At 42.2% G+C, this 21,581-nt stretch overlaps 3 protein-coding genes across 9 annotated transcripts in view; all 3 read left to right on the top strand.

Annotated features, from left to right (window-relative positions):
- The first annotated feature begins 2,396 nt into the window (after positions 1 to 2,396).
- Positions 2,397 to 21,581, top strand: part of LOC134033077 (protocadherin gamma-A11-like) — a 127,965-nt gene continuing 108,780 nt past the window's right edge. For 2 of the 7 annotated variants that reach the window (XM_062477242.1, XM_062477219.1), the window contains exon 1: positions 2,397 to 4,927. In XM_062477242.1, the coding sequence (XP_062333226.1) occupies positions 2,516 to 4,927 (2,412 nt within the window). In that variant the 5' untranslated portion in view covers positions 2,397 to 2,515. Of the gene's footprint in view, positions 4,928 to 8,699; positions 11,282 to 15,475; positions 18,033 to 18,692; positions 21,234 to 21,581 lie in introns of those variants that run through there. The other 5 variants (XM_062477238.1, XM_062477214.1, XM_062477237.1 and 2 more) reach the window with 3 other exon arrangements.
- On the top strand, positions 5,253 to 8,768 carry LOC134032816 (protocadherin gamma-C3-like). Its single transcript, XM_062476880.1, has 3 exons — positions 5,253 to 5,677; positions 6,965 to 7,740; positions 8,670 to 8,768. Exons 1-3 carry the CDS (start codon positions 5,314 to 5,316, stop codon positions 8,766 to 8,768), a joined length of 1,239 nt encoding a protein of 412 aa, XP_062332864.1. The 5' UTR covers positions 5,253 to 5,313.
- Positions 11,980 to 14,851, top strand: LOC134032815 (protocadherin gamma-A6-like). The gene is made up of 3 exons (XM_062476879.1): positions 11,980 to 12,467; positions 13,755 to 14,530; positions 14,846 to 14,851. Exons 1-3 carry the CDS (start codon positions 12,107 to 12,109, stop codon positions 14,849 to 14,851), a joined length of 1,143 nt encoding a protein of 380 aa, XP_062332863.1. The 5' UTR covers positions 11,980 to 12,106.

Here is a 21,581-nt window from a genome sequence, read left to right as displayed (position 1 = left end):
AGTGGTCCACATTCCAGCCATGATGAAGAGGGGAGGAGAACAAACGATTTGAAAGGCAACATCTCAAAATACCTCCAGTTTATGTGCTGAGCAATGTTTACTGTGTCTCAGTCTAGATAATAACAAACTGCAGCACCTGAAAGCGCAAATGATGCAGAGATGTATTTGTTGTCTGCTGCTCCTATGGAATTTGCCTTGTCTGATGAGTGTATCTATTTACTGTATTTATTGTGTGTATCATTCCATTTTTAGCTTCAAGCTTTCACTGCCTTTTCACTGCCTTGAGTGTGGGTGTGTGTGAGTGAAAGAGAGAGGGACACAGGGAGGGAGAAAAGGGTGAAGGGAGGGAATGTGAAGAGAGAGAGAGAGAGAGAGAGAGAGAGAGAGAGAGAGAGAGAGAGAGAGAGAGAGAGAGAGAGAGAGAGAGAGAGAGAGAGAGAGAGAGAGAGAGAGAGAGAGATGGGGAGGGAAGGTGTGGGGGGGGGTTGGCTCATGGTTGATGTCATTATACTGTAGAGTTATTGTGATGTCACAAAAGCGTAACAAGGGGTGTTCTACTTTAATTAAACTTACCCATCTGACCATCACTCAAAATGTGGCATTTGATGGAAGCAGGATATAGTCAAATTGCATAATTGACACAATTTGAGTTGTCTGTCTTCTTTTTCCCCATTGTGCTCTTCCTCATGGACCTGCCTCTACACAATTGACAGGTAAGACATCTTCCATTCCCTTAAATGATGTCTCTTCATACATTGTCATAAATTACTGTTTCTCCACTCAGTGTCAACAGAAATCAACACATTCATACAGTGTGCTTTACACTTATAAGTCTGGTCTCTCTCCCTCTCCTTTATTCTATATCTCTCATTCACTTTGTCACACACACACTCACGATAGAAAACATTCATTAAATGAAATCTCACTGTGCCAATACATTGTGTACAGCCATGACCATTTTTTTAAATCAGACTCCCATGACATTTGCTTTTTATGTTGAGCAGGCAGCTGAATTTTCACAAACAGTGATGCCCAGTTCTGCCAGCAGCACCACTTATCCACTGTGAGGCTTCTGTACTTCTAGCCTAGTTTCCACCTCATACATATGTATACCCCTGCGTCCTGATGTGAAGCCATCATCTGAATAATGCACAGTCATAATGTGGCGAATGTTATGGTTTGCGGCAACACGCATGCTAATGTGATGGTTGCCTGTGTGTGTGTGTGTGTGTGTGTGTGTGTGTGAGTGTGTGTGTGCGCAGCTGCAGCTTGACTGGTGCCTGGTGTAGCAGTCAGCTGTTTCAGTGCTGACTGCTGGCAAAAGGCCCACATGTGACCCAGTAAAAATGCTAGCTTACCTGTGCTCAACCTGTCAGCCGAGTGGATACACACATCCCTGCTGGGGGCTCTGCAATGTGTTGGGATCATTGCTTTTATTTGCAGTGGGTTGTGTTGAGCAGTGATACTGCAGTGGGTGGTTCTCTACTGCATGGATTTTCCTCCTCATCTTCATCTCAGATCTAGGTCAGTGGACTTATAAGATTGGATCATGAAATCATATTGGGGATTCTTCAAGGGCTGGTGACTGGCCCACACATCGGTCTCTATGGCTCAGTGAGTGTGCGTTTGTAACTGTACACAATGGATTTTATACTCTGAGTGTGCATGGATTCCTGAGCAGGCAAGTTAGTGTTAGGCCCTCACTATGATGCTCACATGAGAGCTCATCCACACAATGACTCAGTGCCTGCAGTCGAAGGCCTGTTTGCTATTTAGTCATGTTGCCTGTTGAATGAATGTGAATTAATAATTTAGATTTTTGTTCATAATGATAATGATTTATAGACAGTATTTTCTGGTGGTGTATTGCCCTCTGGTGGAGCTAATTCAGGGAACTGAACTGTGTCATTACACAAGGATGGGAACATTCTAAGCAAGCATGGTCTCATTCATGATACTGATACGATTTTATCATCCATACTGTACGTGTTCAATTTAGAGTGTGCTACAGGGGAACCATTTACTTTGTTGCGTTCAACCTTCATTTTGAAATTGAAGTGATGTTGTTGCAATACAATTATTATTATTATGAATGTATCATGCATGTATGCTTTGTTTAATGAGGTATTGACATTGGACCACATTTTTCATCATGCAGTTATTTCGTTCTTGCTGTCAAAATGCATAGATATGGTTAAATCATGGTAGGGTTATAGTTTAGGTCTGGTCTGTGATAGGTCTGTCCTGTGATCAAGTCCCAGCACTTCAGTAGAGAATGTTACACGTCCTTCTATGCACTCACTCTGAGTGGTGCTGTTGTCCAAGGAAACCACTACTGCACGATCCAATATATACTGTCGCAGTTAAGTCTAACGCACTAGAACACAGTAGGCCTATGTGGTAACAGCACGCCTCATTGAGTCACACGACTAAAATACAGTTTTGATAAGGTTTCGGGGGTTCACGAATTTCGTCCCAGATTTTTTTTCATCCTATTCACGTTTTGGAAAACGCTATGGATTTATTGGGAAGCGCAGGGTGTGGTTTGCGATGGAAAGTATCAATTTTGCTGATGTTCTTTCTCCGTGCCGCGAGCGGACAAATCCGTTATTCTATACCAGAGGAGATGAGAAAGGGTCAATTTGTTGGAGACGTGGCGAAAGACTTGGGCCTGGATGTTAAAAGGTTGGTTTCCGGCCGTGCGCGGCTAGTTATAGACGGAAATAACCAATATGTAGAGCTGAACCAGAACAAAGGACAATTGGTTGTCAGTGACAGGATTGACAGGGAAAAACTGTGCGGTCAGAAATCTCCGTGTAGCTTTAGTTCAGAGATGATCCTTGAAAATCCCCTTGAGTTGTTTACGATTACCATCGAAATTCAAGATATAAACGACCATGCACCTGCATTTTCTAAAAAGGAAATACATTTGGAAATCAGTGAGTCAGCTCCAATCGGAGCTGTGTTCTTGCTTGATAGTGCGGTTGATCCAGACGCAGATGTGAATTCATTGCAAAGCTATTCACTGAAACCTACCGATCATTTCGTTCTTAAACAGCACAACAGAGCTGACGGAAGCAAGTATACAGAAATGGTGTTGCAATCTGTGTTAGATCATGAAAAACAAAGCGAACACTCTCTGATTTTAACAGCGGTCGATGGTGGGGACCCACAGAGATCTGGAACAGTTAAAATACACGTCACTGTTCTTGACGCAAATGACAATGCGCCTGTTTTTACCGAAGCTTTATACAAAGCCTCTCTTATTGAGAACGCTCCCTCTGGTACAATAATTATTAAAGTAAACGCAATAGATGCAGACCAAGGATACAATAGCAATGTTACTTATTATTTTACACATATGGAAGAAGGTACCCCTCCAGCGTTCAACATAGACCCCAATACGGGGGAGATCAAACTAAAAGGTGCAATGGATTATGAAACTGTTCAAAAATATGAAATTAACCTTCTTGCCAAAGATCCATGGGGTCTCACAGGTGCAAGTAAATTAATCATTGAAGTATTGGATGTAAATGATAACGGTCCTACAATTGGTCTTGCATCTTATTCGGGAAAAATTAAAGAGGATTCTCTTCCAGGCACAGTCTTAGCGTTAATTAGTGTCCAGGATATCGACTCGGGCAAAAACGGTCAGGTGCGATTAGAAATAGACGAAAATCTCCCATTTAAGATAAAGTCATCTCTCAGAAACTATTACACCTTAGTAACGGAAAATACTTTGGACCGAGAGAAAGTTTCTAGTTACAATGTCACACTTATTGCTACAGATGAAGGCTCGCCACCGTTGTCGTGCAAGAAAACGGTCGTCTTAGAAATCACTGATGTAAATGATAACGCACCAGCATTCAGTCAGAGTGTCTATAGCACACAAGTGATGGAAAACAATTCTCCCGGAGTATCGGTACTTACCATAAAAGCCACAGATCCAGACAATGGCCAAAACTCACGAATTGCTTATTATCTCATGGAAGGGGAGGTTAATGGGAATCCAGTGTCCACGTACTTCTCTATCAACTCAGAAAACGGGGTTATACATTCGGTGCGCTCACTTGACTACGAGCAAATCAGGGAGTTCAAAATACATGTTAAAGCTCATGACGGAGGATCGCCCCCTCTCAGTAGTAATACCACCGTTCTTATTAATGTTCAAGACCAGAACGACAACGCACCTCAGGTTCTGTACCCAGTCCAGACTGGCGGCTCTCTGGTCGCTGAAATGGTGCCTCGTTCAGCAGATGTGGGCTATCTGGTTACTAAAGTGGTGGCTGTTGATGTTGACTCTGGACAGAATGCCTGGCTCTCCTATAAACTGCAGAAAGCCACTGACAGGGCGCTGTTTGAAGTGGGCTTACAGAATGGGGAAATAAGAACTGTTCGCCAAGTGACTGATAAAGATGCAGTGAAACAAAGGCTCACTGTTGTGGTGGAGGACAACGGGCAGCCCTCTCGTTCAGCTACAGTCAATGTTAACGTGGCGGTGGCGGACAGCTTCCCTGAAGTGCTCTCGGAGTTCACTGACTTTACGCACGACAAGGAGTACAATGACAACCTGACTTTTTACTTAGTCTTGGCTTTGGCTGTAGTTTCATTTCTTTTCATTACGTGTTTGGTGGTTATTATATCCGTGAAAATATACAGATGGAGACAATCTCGTATCCTCTATCATTCCAATCTCCCGGTGATTCCGTACTATCCACCTCGTTACGCAGATACTTTGGGGACTGGAACTTTGCAGCACGTGTACAATTACGAAGTGTGCAGGACGACTGACTCCAGAAAGAGTGACTGTAAGTTCGACAGACCGGGTAGTCAGAACGTCCTGATAATGGACCCCAGCTTGACAGGAACCATGCAACGGATACAGAGTGAAAAGAACATCTTAGACGAACCAGACTCTCCACTAGAGGTGAGTTTTTTATTATTATATTGATTTGGTGTTATGTATTTTACAAAACCTTTGCCATTTTTCCATGTATGTCGCATTGACAAGGTTGTGCTTTATACGTCATAACTTGGCGTGTGAGCCATTTTGTATCGTTCTTTGACGTAGAATGATGTTCAAGTTTTAGACTGTAAGGGACGCTGTTGATCATGAAAACGTTGTCTGTGCAGTGCTGTCAGTCATTTTAGTCTCCACCTCTATGCATGCGCTCTGCAAAGAGGGAGAGGCTATGTTCTTACAACAACGCTGTGCGGAACGTAGACTAAGTTCTCTAGAAATACACGAATTGCCTTTAAACGTGTGTTGTTTGAGGTGGAATATAACTGGCGGACATATTAAATTTTTTGACCATGGCATTAGAGGAATTTGCTGAATCAGAAGGACGTTTGCGTTTGAGATTACGATGGCAACTGCTTGCATTTCTTTGTTTCAGTCACATTGTTTGTGGTCAAATTCGATATTCTGTTCCGGAGGAGATGAAGAAAGGATCGCTAATTGGTAACGTAGGACAAGATCTAGGAATTGATTTAAAAAGGCTCCGAGCGGGTCGGGCCCGTATCGTGACCGGAGAGAGCATTCAGTACACGGAGCTGAAGACAGACAAAGGGATTCTAGTCGTGGGTGAGAGAATAGATCGAGAGCAGCTCTGTGGCGACGTCACTCCGTGTAGCTTCAGCTTTGAAATAATATTAGAAAATCCTATGGAGCTCCATCGTGTAACAGTTGAGATTTTAGATGTTAACGACCATGCACCTGCTTTTCCAAATACAGTTGTAAACTTTGAAATCAGTGAGTCAGCTACAATTGGAGCACAATTTCCACTGGAGAGCGCAGAGGATGACGACGTAGGACTTAATGGTCTCCAGGACTATGTTTTAACCCCCAACGACAATTTCATTCTTAAACAACATGCGAATCCAGACGGTAGTAAATATGCTGAAATGGTGCTTCAGAAACCGTTAGACAGAGAGGACCATCCTCGTCTATCTTTAAAGCTGATCGCTGTAGACGGTGGAAATCCGCAGAGATCTGGCACCGTTAATATAGATATCACTGTACTAGATATAAATGATAATGCTCCCGTGTTTAACCAGTCCGTCTACAGAGCCACTGTGATGGAAAACGCCCAGAAGGGCACCTACATCATAACTGTTAATGCCACTGACGCAGACTCTGGAGCAAACGGACAAATGTCTTATAGTTTTTCGAAACTGAAGGGCGGCATAGCGGATATATTTATAATAAACAGAGATACTGGAGTTATATCTGTTTCTGGGCAAATAGATTACGAAAAAGATAAGAAATTCGAAGTTCGGATAGAAGCAAAGGATCAAGGTGGCCTAACAGGCACTAGTAAAGTTATAATTGAAGTTGCAGACGTTAATGACAACGCGCCTGTTATAAACGTCATGTCCTTCTCCAGCCCCGTGTCTGAAGACGCTCCTCCAGGTACCACGATTGCAATTATCAATGTTAAAGATGTTGACTCGGAGAGAAATGGTCAGATTACTTGCTCCATTGACACAAAACTCCCTTTTAAAATTATGTCGTCCTTAACCAACTACTATAATTTGATATCAGATGAAGCTTTTGACCGAGAATCAACTGCTGGATACAATATCACCATAACAGCAACCGATTCCGGTTCACCTCCCCTCTCTAACACCAGAACGTTACACCTGAGAATATCTGACGTCAATGACAATGCTCCTAATTTCGATAAAAGCACATATTCAGCATATATAACAGAGAATAATTCACCGGGAGTGTCCGTATTTACAGTCAAAGCTACTGATTCTGACTCTGATAAGAACTCGAGAATATCCTATTTTATTGATGATGCGCAGCTCGTTGGTAGCCCAATCTCTACTTACATATCAATTAACTCTGAGACTGGAGCCTTGCACGCTGTTCGCTCATTTGATTATGAACAACTAAAACAACTTACACTCGTGGTTAAAGCGCAAGATAGTGGCTCTCCTCCACTCAGTAGCAACGTGACTGTAAATATCTTCATCCAAGATCAGAACGACAACGCACCTCAAGTTCTTTACCCAGTCCAGACTGGCGGCTCTCTGGTGGCTGAAATGGTGCCTCGTTCAGCAGATGTGGGCTATCTGGTCACTAAAGTGGTGGCTGTTGATGTGGACTCTGGACAGAATGCCTGGCTCTCCTATAAACTGCAGAAAGCCACAGACAGGGCGCTGTTTGAAGTGGGCTTACAGAATGGGGAAATAAGAACTGTTCGCCAAGTGACTGATAAAGATGCAGTGAAACAAAGGCTCACTGTTGTAGTGGAGGACAACGGGCAGCCCTCTCGTTCAGCTACAGTCAATGTTAACGTGGCGGTGGCCGACAGCTTCCCTGAAGTGCTCTCGGAGTTCACTGACTTTACGCACGACAAGGAGTACAATGACAACCTGACTTTTTACTTAGTCTTGGCTTTGGCTGTAGTTTCATTTCTGTTCATCACGTGTCTTGTGGTTATTATATCTGTGAAAATATACAGATGGAGACAGTCTCGTATCCTCTATCATTCCAATCTCCCGGTGATTCCTTATTATCCACCGCGTTACGCAGACACTTTGGGGACTGGAACTTTGCAGCACGTGTACAATTACGAGGTGTGCAGGACGACTGACTCCAGAAAGAGTGACTGTAAGTTCACCAGACCCGGTAGTCAGAACGTCCTGATAATGGACCCCAACTTGACAGGAACCATGCAGAGGATACAGAGTGAAAAGAGCATCTTAGATGAACCAGACTCTCCACTGGAGGTGAGTTTCCTTAATGTTTTATATGGTCATATTTTACAAAATACTTTCTTGGGGAGGGGAAATATATATTTTAGTTGTAGTTTTCTGCTCTATTCTTGCAAGAGAAATTATTGCATCTAAATTATTGCATGTGTCATGCAAATGAGACGTGAAGCATTACACACCAGCGGTAGAAGATTAAAGATACTAACTATTGCTGTGAACTAATGTTTTGTTGGGCATCAACAAGAACCAGTTGATTTCAACATGACTTCTGCATAACAGCAGAGACAGACACACTGCCGTTTGTTAATTCGCTGTCCATGGTGCTGAAACTTTGTTCTAAAAAATTTTTTTCTGCAAATAAACTTTGTATTGTTTTGGGGAAAATGCAGACGATGGGATCCCATCTTCCACATACAAGTGGTATTGTTAAAGATCCTAACTGTGATATTTGAACGTATGGGTGAGCTTGAAAGTTACAATGGATATTTATGAAGCAGCAAAGGCATGTATTGCATTCTATGCTGGAAGCCGCGCCAAGCATGTGCATCTGGTCCAACAAGTGGACCGTAGTTGGTGAAGTTGCTTACACGCTCTATGTCTCACATCTTAGATACATCTGGTTGTGGGGGAGATGCAAGATCAAGTTTACTGTGGTGGGGTGAGGGAATACTGAAAAATGGGTTCAGTAAGTACAGGAACAATAGTATTGCACTGTGTTGCTTACGGAGATTTTAATTTGGTGTTATCAGCATTTCTGGGACGTATCCTAATTTTTTTGTCATGTTCTGTATTCACATAATACATACATAGTCATGCGTTGACGGGTGGTACATCAACTGTGAGTAATTGTGTATCGTTCTTTATGGCATAGAATGGTGTTCTGGTTTTAGACTGTAAGGGACGCTGTTGATCATGAAAACCTTGTCTGTGTCTGTCATTTTTAGTCTCCACCTCTATGCCTGCGCTCTGCGGAGGAGAGGGAGAGGCTGTGCGAGACGGAGAGTACATTATCTACAAGTACACGAAGGAAACGTTCAAACTAACACGCATTTGTTTATTTATAGAATTAGCCTTTAAACGTGTAGTGTTTACAGTGGAATACAACTCGGATATTTTCCACTGTTTGACCATGGCATTAGAAGAATTTGCTCAAGCAAAAGGACGTTTGCATTTGAGATTTCGATGGCAACTACTGGCTTTTCTCTGTTTCAGTCACGTTGTTTGTGGTCAAATTCGATATTCTATTCTGGAGGAGATGAAGAAAGGATCGTTAATTGGTAACGTAGCACAAGATCTAGGAATAGATTTGGAAAGGCTTCGAACAGGTCGGGCCCGGATCGTGACCGGAGAGAGCATTCAGTACACGGAGCTGAAGACAGACAAAGGGATTCTAGTCGTGAGTGAGAGAATAGACCGAGAGCAGCTCTGTGGCGACGTCACTCCGTGTAGCTTCAGCTTCGAAATAATATTAGAAAATCCTATGGAGCTCCATCGTGTAACTGTTGAGATTTTAGATGTTAATGACCATGCGCCTGCTTTTCCACATAAAGACATACAATTTGAAATCAGCGAATCTGCTACAGTTGGAGCACAATTTCCACTGAAGAATGCAGAAGATGACGACGTAGGACTTAATGGTCTCCAGGATTATGTTTTAACCCCCAACAATAATTTCATACTAAAAAAACATGAGAATCCAGACGGTAGTAAATATGCTGAAATGGTGCTTCAGAAACCCTTAGACAGAGAGGAGCATCCTCGTCTATCTTTAAAGCTGGTCGCTGTAGACGGTGGAAGTCCGCAGAGATCTGGAACAGTTAACATAGATATCACTGTCCTCGATGCAAATGATAATGCTCCGGTGTTTAATCAGACAGTGTATAGAGCGAGTGTGATGGAGAACGCCCTTAAGGGTACCTATATCACAACAGTAAATGCTAGCGATGCAGATAGTGGGTCGTATGGAGAAATAACATACAGCTTTTCGAAATTAAAAGGTAATATTGACGACATATTTATTATGGATGAGAATACTGGAACTATATTTGTATCAGGCCACATTGATTACGAAAAAGATAAGAAATACGAGGTCAGAGTGGAAGCAAAGGATCAAGGCGGCCTAACAGGAACTAGTAAAGTTATAATTGAAGTTTCAGACGTTAATGACAACGCGCCTGTTATAAACGTCATGTCCTTCTCCAGCCCCGTGTCTGAAGACGCTCCTCCAGGTACCACGATTGCAATTATCAATGTTAAAGATGTTGACTCCGAGAGAAATGGTCAGATTACTTGTTCCATAGACACAAAACTGCCCTTTAAAATTATGTCGTCCTTAACCAACTACTATAATTTGATATCAGATGAAGCTTTTGACCGAGAATCAACTGCTGGATACAATATCACCATAACAGCGACCGATTCAGGTTCACCTCCCCTCTCTAACACCAGAACGTTACACCTGAGAATATCTGACGTCAATGACAATGCTCCTAATTTCGATGAAAGCACATATTCAGCCTACATTACAGAAAATAATTCACCGGGAGTGTCCGTATTTACAGTCAAAGCGAGTGATTCTGACTCTGAAAAGAACTCGAGAATATCCTATTTTATTGATGATGCGCAGCTCGTTGGTAGCCCAATCTCTACTTACATATCAATTAACTCTGAGACTGGAGCCTTGCACGCTGTTCGCTCATTTGATTATGAACAAATAAAACAACTTACACTCGTGGTTAAAGCGCAAGATAGTGGCTCTCCTCCGCTCAGTAGCAACGTGACTGTAAATATCTTCATCCAAGATCAGAACGACAACGCACCTCAGGTTCTGTACCCAGTCCAGACTGGCGGCTCTCTGGTGGCTGAAATGGTGCCTCGTTCAGCAGATGTGGGCTATCTGGTCACTAAAGTGGTGGCTGTTGATGTGGACTCTGGACAGAATGCCTGGCTCTCGTATAAACTGCAGAAAGCCACAGACAGGGCGCTGTTTGAAGTGGGCTTACAGAATGGGGAAATAAGAACTGTTCGCCAAGTGACTGATAAAGATGCAGTGAAACAAAGGCTCACTGTTGTAGTGGAGGACAACGGGCAGCCCTCTCGTTCAGCTACAGTCAATGTTAACGTGGCGGTGGCGGACAGCTTCCCTGAAGTGCTCTCGGAGTTCACTGACTTTACGCACGACAAGGATTACAATGACAACCTGACTTTTTACTTGGTCTTGGCTTTGGCTGTAGTTTCATTTCTGTTCATCACGTGTTTAGTGGTTATTATATCAGTGAAAATATACAGATGGAGACAGTCTCGTATCCTCTTTCATTCCAATCTCCCGGTGATTCCTTATTATCCACCGCGTTACGCAGACACTTTGGGGACTGGAACTCTGCAGCACGTGTACAATTACGAGGTGTGCAGGACGACTGACTCCAGAAAGAGTGACTGTAAGTTCGCCAAACCCGGTAGTCAGAACGTCCTGATAATGGACCCCAGCTTGACAGGAACCATGCAGCGGATACAGAGTGAAAAGAACATCTTAGACGAACCAGATTCTCCACTGGAGGTAAGTTTACGGAATTTTGGGCCATTTATGTGCTTCGCAGAATTACTTTTAAATAATAATTCAAAACGTTCTGTGTTTTGATCAGCATTAATATAACAATGTGTACAGTAAACTTAGCACCAAAGAGAGGCAGCTGTGTTGCAGCACCAACGGTGTGGACAGCGCCTATAGGCCTAGCAATTCACGCATTTTTCTTTTTCTCCAAGCAATACGTTACTGAGTTATATAGGGTATTTATCAAAGATTTCTGAATAGTACATACTTATTTCGGCTGATGCTCTCATTATTTAAGATGAGGAATCACAATTAATATGGTTTTACCCTGTGCAACATTTTAAATGTATAATGTTGATGGGTATTGCAGGCAACAATGATTCGATAAATTAATATATTAGTTCATATTCTTACAGCTAATGTTAATATATTTTTAGTTATTTGATATCCCTACATATGACTACGAATAAGATTGCGTTCAATCGTTCACTTATCTTAAAGTTAAACGCATGAGATATTATTTTAACCCCTTGTCTGAATTTCATTGATACGTTTTTAATGTGTTCCTGGTGTGGACTGTAAGGGACGCTGTTGGTCAGTAGAATCATTTCTCTGTAGGGCTGTCAATCGTGCTGAATCCCCTCTTTTGCTGTGTTCTATCAAATGAACGGGAGAGATCCTGCCTCATATGAGGTGGAGCTCAACGGAGGCACTCTCTCTCTCTGCTATAAATACAGGCTATACCCTGGATTTATTACAATCTTCGACTCCTATCATTGCTTATTGTGTTTAGGAACTATTTAGGAAAATACTTTGTGGATTTCTCTTTTGATGACCATGGCATTTCAAGGATGTTGTTTTTGTCCAAGTCTTCAATGGAAAATAGGCCTACTATCTCTTCTATCTTTCAGCCATTTTGTTGGCGGACAAATTCGGTATTCTATTCCGGAGGAGATGAAGAAAGGCTCGCTTATTGGTAACGTTGCGCAGGATCTTGGGTTGGATTTGAAAAGGCTTCGCGCTGGTCGGGCACGTATCGTGACCGGAGAGAACATTCAATACACGGAGCTGAAGACAGACAAAGGGATTCTGGTTGTAAAGGAGAGAATAGATCGAGAGCAGCTTTGTGGCGACATCACCCCGTGTAGCTTCAGTTTTGAAATCATTCTAGAAAATCCAATTGAATTGCATCGCGTAACAGTTGAAATATTAGATGTAAATGACCATGCGCCCCTTTTTAAGAATAATCACATACAACTGGAAATTAGCGAATCAGCCACAACAGGCTCGCGCTTTGTTTTAGAAAGCGCAGAAGATCCCGATGTGGGGGTCAATGGCTTACAGAATTACGTTTTGACTTCAAACGATAATTTTGTTTTGAAGCAACATTCCAACCCTGATGGTAGTAAATTTGCTGAAATGATTTTACAGAAACCTTTAGACAGAGAGGAACATCCCCGTCTGTCTTTAAAGCTCATCGCTGTAGACGGTGGAGATCCGCAGAGGTCTGGCACAGTAAATATAGATATCACTGTCCTAGATGCTAATGATAATGCTCCCGTATTTAACCAGACGATTTACATGGCTACTGTCGTAGAGAACGCCCTTAAAGGGACTTACATTACAACCGTGAATGCCAGCGATGCAGACAGTGGATCAAATGCTTTACTGACCTATGCCTTTTCAAATTTGAAAGGCAACTTGGCGGATGTGTTTTCCATTGAAAAAACGACTGGTGTGATATCTGTTGCTGGACAAATAGATTTTGAAAAAGATAAGAAATATGAAATTAGGGTAGAGGCTAAAGATCAGGGTGGATTGTCAGACCTCGGTAAAGTGGTGATTGAAGTTATTGACGCTAACGATAATGAACCAGTTATAAACATAATGTCCTTCTCCAGCCCCGTGTCTGAAGATGCTCCACCAGGTACCACGATTGCAGTTATTAATGTTAAAGATGCGGACTCGGAGAGAAACGGTCAGATTACGTGTTCCATTGATTCTAAACTCCCTTTTAAAATAATGTCATCGTTGTCTACGTATTATAATTTGATTTCGGATGTGTCCTTTGATCGAGAAACAACACCAGAATATAATATTACAATAACTGCAACAGATTCTGGTTCACCTTCTCTGTCCAGCATCAGAATATTGCTACTAAGAATTTCTGACGTCAATGACAATGCTCCAATATTCAATAAACTCACATATTCCGCTTACGTCGCAGAAAATAACTCTCCAGGGATGTCCATATTTACAGTCAGTGCTCGTGATTCTGACTGGAATCAAAACGCCAGAATATCTTACCTTTTAGATGACAAACGGATAACTGGAACTCAAGTCTCTAACCTTTTATCTATCAACTCAGAAACAGGGGTATTGCACGCTGTGGTATCTTTTGACTATGAACAAATTAAACAAATGAATGTTATCATAATAGCACAAGATGGAGGCTCTCCTCCGCTCAATAGTAACGTGACTCTTAATATTTTCATTCAAGACCAAAACGACAACGCACCTCAGGTTCTGTACCCAGTCCAGACTGGCGGATCTCTGGTGGCTGAAATGGTGCCTCGTTCAGCAGATGTGGGCTATCTGGTCACTAAAGTGGTGGCTGTTGATGTGGACTCTGGACAGAATGCCTGGCTCTCCTATAAACTGCAGAAAGCCACTGACAGGGCGTTGTTTGAAGTGGGCTTACAGAATGGGGAAATAAGAACTGTTCGCCAAGTGACTGATAAAGATGCAGTGAAACAAAGGCTCACTGTTGTAGTGGAGGACAACGGGCAGCCCTCTCGTTCAGCTACAGTCAATATTAACGTGGCGGTGGCGGACAGCTTCCCTGATGTGCTCTCGGAGTTCTCTGACTTTACGCACGATAAGGATTACAATGACAACCTGACTTTTTACTTAGTCTTGGCTTTGGCTGTAGTTTCATTTCTGTTCATCACGTGTTTAGTGGTTATTATATCAGTGAAAATATACAGATGGAGACAGTCTCGCATCCTCTATCATTCCAACCTTCCGGTGATTCCGTATTATCCACCGCGTTACGCAGACACTTTGGGGACGGGAACTCTGCAGCACGTGTACAATTACGAGGTGTGCAGGACGACTGACTCCAGAAAGAGTGACTGTAAATTCGCCAGACCCGGTAGTCAGAACGTCCTGATAATGGACCCTAGCTTGACAGGAACCATGCAGCGGATACAGAGTGAAAAGAGCCTCCTGGATGAACCAGAGTCTCCACTTGAGGTGAGTTTCCTAGAATTTGAACTTAGTCACCTTATCAAAGTGTATAATTTTTCGGAAATGTACTTTCAATCTTAAGTTTCCTGCTTCAATGTTGTCAGTAACATTGTTGCACATTTAAAAATACTATTCTCAACAAAGTTGATCTGCGTCAGATGCATATTCGAATATCAACAAGGTTAAACATGGCTATGAATTAATGTTGCGTAGGACATCAACACAAAGGAGTTTTGAGACATGACTGATATGACTTCTGTTTTCCAACTCTAAGTCACTGCCTTTTGGGTTTTTCTCTCCACTTATCCTGTGCATTTACAGATTTGATCCACATAAACGTGCTAATGGCTATTTAAAGACCGTAACTTTGGCATAGTTGGACATTCCGCTAGACCTAACGAAGGAACGCCACACATGTTCTGTTACTTTTGTGGAAGCCACAGTCAGAGGCATGTGCCTGTAGTCCAGCAGGTGCACCGTTGCTTGCTAAAGTTTTGTTGCTAAAGTTGCCTAGAGGCTCTATGGCTCTATAACAGTACGCTTAGATGTGTGCATGGATAGAGGTCATTGTTGAAGCCGTCTATGTGTTCAGGTATGTTGGCTTGTAGTGAAGTTGCAGAATAGATTTCTGTGGAGGGCTAACAACATATTTTACGATGTGTTTTTCACGAAGATTAGTATTTGGAATTACATATTCGTATTTCTAGAAATCCTTTATCGTTTTTCGTTATTCATGTAGAATTGACATGGAAGTGCAGACGTTCAGATACAGTCGAAACTTCACGTTAGAAAATTAACTGTAATTCTGTATCTGTATCTTTCTGGCAATGTGGTCTATTTTCGGACAGTAAGGGACGCTGTTGATCAGTAAAATCTGGCCTCTGCAGGGCTGTCAGTCATTTTAGTCTCCACCTCTATCACTGCGCTTTGCAGATAAGAGGGACATGTTGAGGCTGGGCAAGACGGAGAAGTACATTTTCTAGAATTACACGAAGGAAAGTAAACTGGATTGGTCCATCGATTACATTTTAAACGTGCAATATAGTGGAACGTAACTGTCGGATATTCACATTTTTGGAGCATGGCATTGGAAGAATTTCCTCAACCAAAAGGACGTTTGTGTTTGAGATTAAGATGGCAACTGCTGGCTTTTCTCTGTTTCAGTCACATTGTTTGTGGTCAAATTCGATATTCTGTTCCGGAGGAGATGAAAAAAGGATCGCTAATAGGTAACGTAGCTCAAGATCTAGGGATAGATTTGAAAAGGCTCCGAGCGGGTCGGGCCCGGATCGTTACCGGAGAAAACATTCAGTACACGGAGCTGAATACAGACAAAGGGATTCTAGTCGTGAAGGAGAGAATAGATCGAGAGCATCTCTGTGGAGACGTCACACCGTGTAGCTTCAATTTCGAAATTATATTAGAAAATCCTATGGAGCTCCATCGTGTAACTGTTGAGATTTTAGATGTAAACGACCATGCACCTGCTTTTCCAAATAAAGATATACATTTTGAAATAGGCGAAAGTGCCTTAATAGGGGCACGATTTCCACTAGAGAGTGCAGAGGATCCGGATGTGGGTCTTAACGCTCTACAAAACTACATATTGACCCCAAACGATAATTTCATTCTCAAACAACATGCAAACCCAGATGGCAGCAAATTTGCTGAAATGGTCCTCCAAAAAGCTTTAGACAGAGAGGAGCGTCCCCTTCTATCTTTAAAGCTGATCGCTATGGACGGTGGAAATCCCCAGAGATCTGGTACAGTAAACATAGATATCACTGTACTAGATGCTAATGATAATGCTCCTGTATTTAACCAGTCAGTATACAGAGCTGCTGTGATAGAAAACGCCCCGAAAGGCTCCTATATCGCAACGATTAACGCAACTGATGCAGACAGTAGTTCATATGGACACATAACGTATAGCTTCTCTAAATTAAAAGGCGCTATTGCCGATCTTTTTATACTAGATGAATTAACTGGAATTATATCGGTTGCAGGAAATATAGATTATGAGAAAGATAAGAAATTTGAAGTAAGAGTTGAGGCGAAGGACCAGGGTGGCTTTACCGACACCAGTAAAGTAATCATCGAGATTGTTGACATAAATGATAACGCACCTGTAATAAACGTCATGTCATTCTCCAGCCCCGTGTCAGAAGATGCTCCTCCAGGTACAACCATTGCTATAATCAATGTCAAAGATGCTGATTCTGAGAAAAACGGGCGGATTATTTGCTCCGTTGATTCTAAACTCCCGTTTAAAATAACATCGTCATTATCTAACTATTATAATTTGATATCAGATGTACCATTCGATCGAGAATTGACTGAGGAATATAATATTACAATATCATCAACTGATTCAGGAACACCTCCTCTTTTTAGCACCAGAACATTACTCCTTAGAATATCTGACGTCAATGACAATGCTCCAGTATTCGAAAAAAGCGTTTATTATGCCTACGTCTCAGAGAATAACTCTCCAGGTATGTCCATATTTACAGTCAGTGCTCATGATTCTGACTGGAATCAAAACGCGAGAATATCCTACCTCCTAGAAGAAAAACATATAAGTGGAACTCCAATCTCCAGCCTTTTATCCATCAATTCGGCAACAGGAGTGTTGCACGCGGTGCGCTCATTTGATTATGAACAGATTAAACTACTGAAAGTAATTCTAAAGGCACAGGACGGAGGCTCTCCTCCACTCAGTACCAACGTGACTGTAAATATCTTCATCCAAGACCAGAACGACAACGCACCACAGGTACTGTACCCAGTCCAGACTGGCGGCTCTCTGGTGGCTGAAATGGTGCCTCGTTCAGCAGATGTGGGCTATCTGGTCACTAAAGTGGTGGCTGTTGATGTGGACTCTGGACAGAATGCCTGGCTCTCCTATAAACTGCAGAAAGCCACAGACAGGGCGCTGTTTGAAGTGGGCTTACAGAATGGGGAAATAAGAACTGTTCGCCAAGTGACTGATAAAGATGCAGTGAAACAAAGGCTCACTGTTGTAGTGGAGGACAACGGGCAGCCCTCTCGTTCAGCTACAGTCAGTGTTAACGTGGCGGTGGCGGACAGCTTCCCTGAAGTGCTCTCGGAGTTCACTGACTTTACGCACGATAAGGAGTACAATGACAACCTGACTTTTTACTTAGTCTTGGCTTTGGCTGTAGTTTCATTTCTGTTCATCACGTGTTTAGTGGTTATTATATCAGTGAAAATATACAGATGGAGACAGTCTCGTATCCTCTATAATTCCAATCTCCCGGTGATTCCGTATTATCCACCACGTTACGCAGACACTTTGGGAACGGGAACTTTACAGCACGTGTACAACTACGAGGTGTGCAGGACGACTGACTCCAGAAAGAGTGACTGTAAGTTCGCCAGACCGGGTAGTCAGAACGTCCTGATAATGGATCCCAGCTTGACAGGAACCATGCAGCGGATACAGAGTGAAAAGAGCATCTTAGACGATCCAGATTCTCCGTTAGAGGTGAGTTTCCTGAATAGGCCTAGTTGGCTAAATGCATTTCTTCACACAATTACTTTTGAACCCCATCAGACACAACACTTTAAATTTTTCTTTTAAACTGCATTTAAATTGTTGTTGTTTTTTTAATTGTAAATCATGGTTACGATTGATGCAACATTTGTTTGCTCGTCCGGGTAATTTCAGCACCAGAAATGTGGACAGCGCTATTGAAATCAACGCTTTTCTTCCAAGAAATACACTACTCTGCTCTGGAGTGCCTCTTTAACACAGCCTACTGTTCATGAAGAACTGTTCATTATTTCTGTAGCAGCTATTATTTAACATGTGAAATTGCGTTTAATCTGGTTTTATCCCATTACAATTTTGAATTGAACATTGAGCTTGTCAGTGCTGATTGTACATTTTATATCTTAAAGTTCAGTGATGTTAAAGTGATGATAGTTGATCAGATTGTGTTCAACGCATTAGAGATTAATTTAACCCCTGTCTGGCACAGTTTTTTGTGTTCCTGGTTTGGACAGTAAGGGACGCTGTTGGTCAGTAGAATTGCTTCTCTGCAGTGCTGTCAGGTCTGTTGAATCTTCTCTATGTCTGCGTTCTATGAACGGAACTGGAATTCCTCAAATGAGGTGGAGCTCAACGGAGTAACTCTGCTACATAAATCTGGAGATTATATGAACAAAATACTTTATATATATATATACAAAGTCTTGAATTTTCTCATTCCTGTTGTGTTTGGGAACCTTTAATGAATATATTTTGTGGATTTGTGTTTTGATAAGCATGGCATTTAAAAGCTGGTGTTTTTACCCAAGACTTCAAGGGCAAGTAGGCTTACTCTCTCTTCTGTTTTTCAGCCATTTTGTTGGCGGACAAATTCGGTATTCTATACCGGAGGAGATGAAGAAAGGCTCGCTTATTGGTAACGTAGCACAAGATCTTGGTTTGGATTTGAAAAGGCTCCGTGCGGGTCGGGCCCGTATCGTGACCGGAGATAGTATTCAGTACACGGAGCTGAAGACAGACAAAGGGATTCTGGTTGTGAAGGAGAGAATAGACCGAGAGCAGCTTTGTGGAGACGTCACACCGTGTAGCTTCAGTTTTGAAATCATTCTAGAAAATCCAATTGAACTGCATCGTGTAACTGTTGAAATATTAGATGTAAATGATCATGCGCCCACATTTAAGAAAAAATACATAAAATTGGAAATCAGTGAATCCGCAACAACGGGATCACGTTTTATTCTTGATAGTGGAAATGATCCAGATGTCGGAGTAAATGGTTTACAAAATTACATTTTAAACTCGAATGACAATTTTGTTTTAAAGCAACACGCAAACCCTGATGGAAGCAAATTTGCTGAAATGATTTTACAGAAACCGTTAGACAGAGAGGAGCATCCCCGTCTGTCTTTAAAGCTGATCGCTGTAGACGGTGGAGATCCGCAGAAATCTGGTACAGTAAACATAGATATCACTGTCCTAGATGTCAACGATAATGCACCTGTATTTAACCAGTCAGTATACAGAGCGGCTGTAATTGAAAACGCCCTGAAAGGTACCTACATAACAACCGTGAATGCAACTGATGCTGATAATGGTTCAAATGGTTTAGTCAATTACGGGTTTTCAAATTTAAAAGATGAGTTACAGGATGTATTTGCCATTGATAATATAACCGGAGTAATATCTGTTGCTGGTCAGATTGACTTTGAGAAGGACAAAAAATATGAGATCAGAGTAGAGGCGAAGGATCAGGGAGGTTTGACAGACCTCGGAAAATTGGTGATTGAAGTTATTGACGATAACGATAACGCACCAGTGATAAATGTAATGTCCTTCTCCACTCCTCTGTCAGAAGATGCTCCTCCAGGTACTACAGTTGCTGTTATCAACGTGAAAGATGCTGATTCTGAGAGGAACGGTCATATTTCATGTTCTGTAGATGCTGAACTGCCGTTTAAAATAACATCGTCTTTATCTTCATATTACAATTTGATCTCAAATATAGCTTTTGATCGAGAAACTACACCAGAATACAACATTACAATAATAGCAACTGATTCAGGATCACCTTCTCTCTCTAGTAGTAAAACTTTGCACCTTAGAATATCTGACGTCAATGACAATGCTCCGCTATTCGACGAAGTCACATATTTTGCCTACGTACAGGAAAATAACTCTCCTGGGATGATAATATTCACAGTAAGCGCGCGGGACTCAGATTGGAATCAAAACGCTAGAATTTCCTACCATGTCAAAGACACACAGATAGCTGGAACTCAAGTATCTAGCCTTTTATCTATCAACTCGGAAACCGGAGTATTGCACGCTGTGCGCTCTTTTGACTATGAACAAATTAAAGAACTGAAAGTAATTGTAAAGGCGCAGGACGGTGGCTCTCCTCCACTCAGTAGCAACGTGACTCTTACTATCTTCATCCAAGATCAGAACGACAACGCACCTCAGGTTCTGTACCCAGTCCAGACTGGCGGCTCTCTGGTGGCTGAAATGGTGCCTCGTTCAGCAGATGTGGGCTATCTGGTCACTAAAGTGGTGGCTGTTGATGTGGACTCTGGACAGAACGCCTGGCTCTCCTATAAACTGCAGAAAGCCACAGACAGGGCGCTGTTTGAAGTGGGCTTACAGAATGGGGAAATAAGAACTGTTCGCCAAGTGACTGATAAAGATGCAGTGAAACAAAGGCTCACTGTTGTAGTGGAGGACAACGGGCAGCCCTCTCGTTCAGCTACAGTCAATGTTAACGTGGCGGTGGCAGACAGCTTCCCTGAAGTGCTCTCGGACTTCACTGACTTTACGCACGACAAGGAGTACAATGACAACCTGACTTTTTACTTAGTCTTGGCTTTGGCTGTAGTTTCATTTCTGTTCATCACGTGTTTGGTGGTTATTATATCAGTGAAAATATACAGATGGAGACAGTCTCGCATCCTCTATCATTCCAATCTCCCGGTGATTCCGTATTATCCACCGCGTTACGCAGACACTTTGGGAACGGGAACTCTGCAGCACGTGTACAATTACGAGGTGTGCAGGACGACTGACTCCAGAAAGAGTGACTGTAAGTTCACCAGACCTGGTAGTCAGAACGTCCTGATAATGGACCCCAGCTTGACAGGAACCATGCAGCGGATACAGAGTGAAAAGAGCATCTTAGACGAACCAGATTCTCCACTTGAGGTGAGTGTGCTGTCCTCGAAGATTTAACAAAATATGATTGCTAATCGCCATACGTATACATCTTATTTTATAAGTGTCTTGCATTATTATTATTTATTATTATGATTATTATTTTGCATTATTCCTTTGGCTTGTATTTGTTGGTTTTGAGTGAGCAATGTGATGCAACAGGCATGTGGCATTCAATGTATTGAAGCTTATGCGCAATACGATGGTGTCCGTTGTATTTGGTAACTGGGGTACTGCAGTCTTTTACTATATTTTTGATGGAGAAATACGATCGCACATGCTCATGATGTTCATGTTTTGGACTGCAAGGGCCGCTGTTGATCAGTGTAAGGATTTATA

The sequence above is a fragment of the Osmerus eperlanus genome, chromosome 13 (assembly GCF_963692335.1).
Source record: "Osmerus eperlanus chromosome 13, fOsmEpe2.1, whole genome shotgun sequence".
NCBI classification, from domain to species: domain Eukaryota; kingdom Metazoa; phylum Chordata; class Actinopteri; order Osmeriformes; family Osmeridae; genus Osmerus; species Osmerus eperlanus.
The sequence above is the reverse complement of the archived record's forward strand: the minus strand, read 5'-3'. Positions and strand labels throughout refer to the sequence as shown.

What these genes read in the sequence shown, in the direction of transcription:
- LOC134032816 (XM_062476880.1), top strand. Translation starts at nt 5,314, where the DNA reads ATGGCATTAGAGGAATTTGCTGAATCAGAAGGACGTTTGCGTTTGAGA. An exon ending in AAATCCTATGGAGCTCCATC is followed by an intron (nt 5,678 to 6,964) that starts GTGTAACAGTTG and finishes GTAGCAACGTGA; the next exon opens with CTGTAAATATCTTCATCCAA. An exon ending in AACCAGACTCTCCACTGGAG is followed by an intron (nt 7,741 to 8,669) that starts GTGAGTTTCCTT and finishes TGTCATTTTTAG; the next exon opens with TCTCCACCTCTATGCCTGCG.
- LOC134032815 (XM_062476879.1), top strand. Translation starts at nt 12,107, where the DNA reads ATGACCATGGCATTTCAAGGATGTTGTTTTTGTCCAAGTCTTCAATGG. An exon ending in AAATCCAATTGAATTGCATC is followed by an intron (nt 12,468 to 13,754) that starts GCGTAACAGTTG and finishes ATAGTAACGTGA; the next exon opens with CTCTTAATATTTTCATTCAA.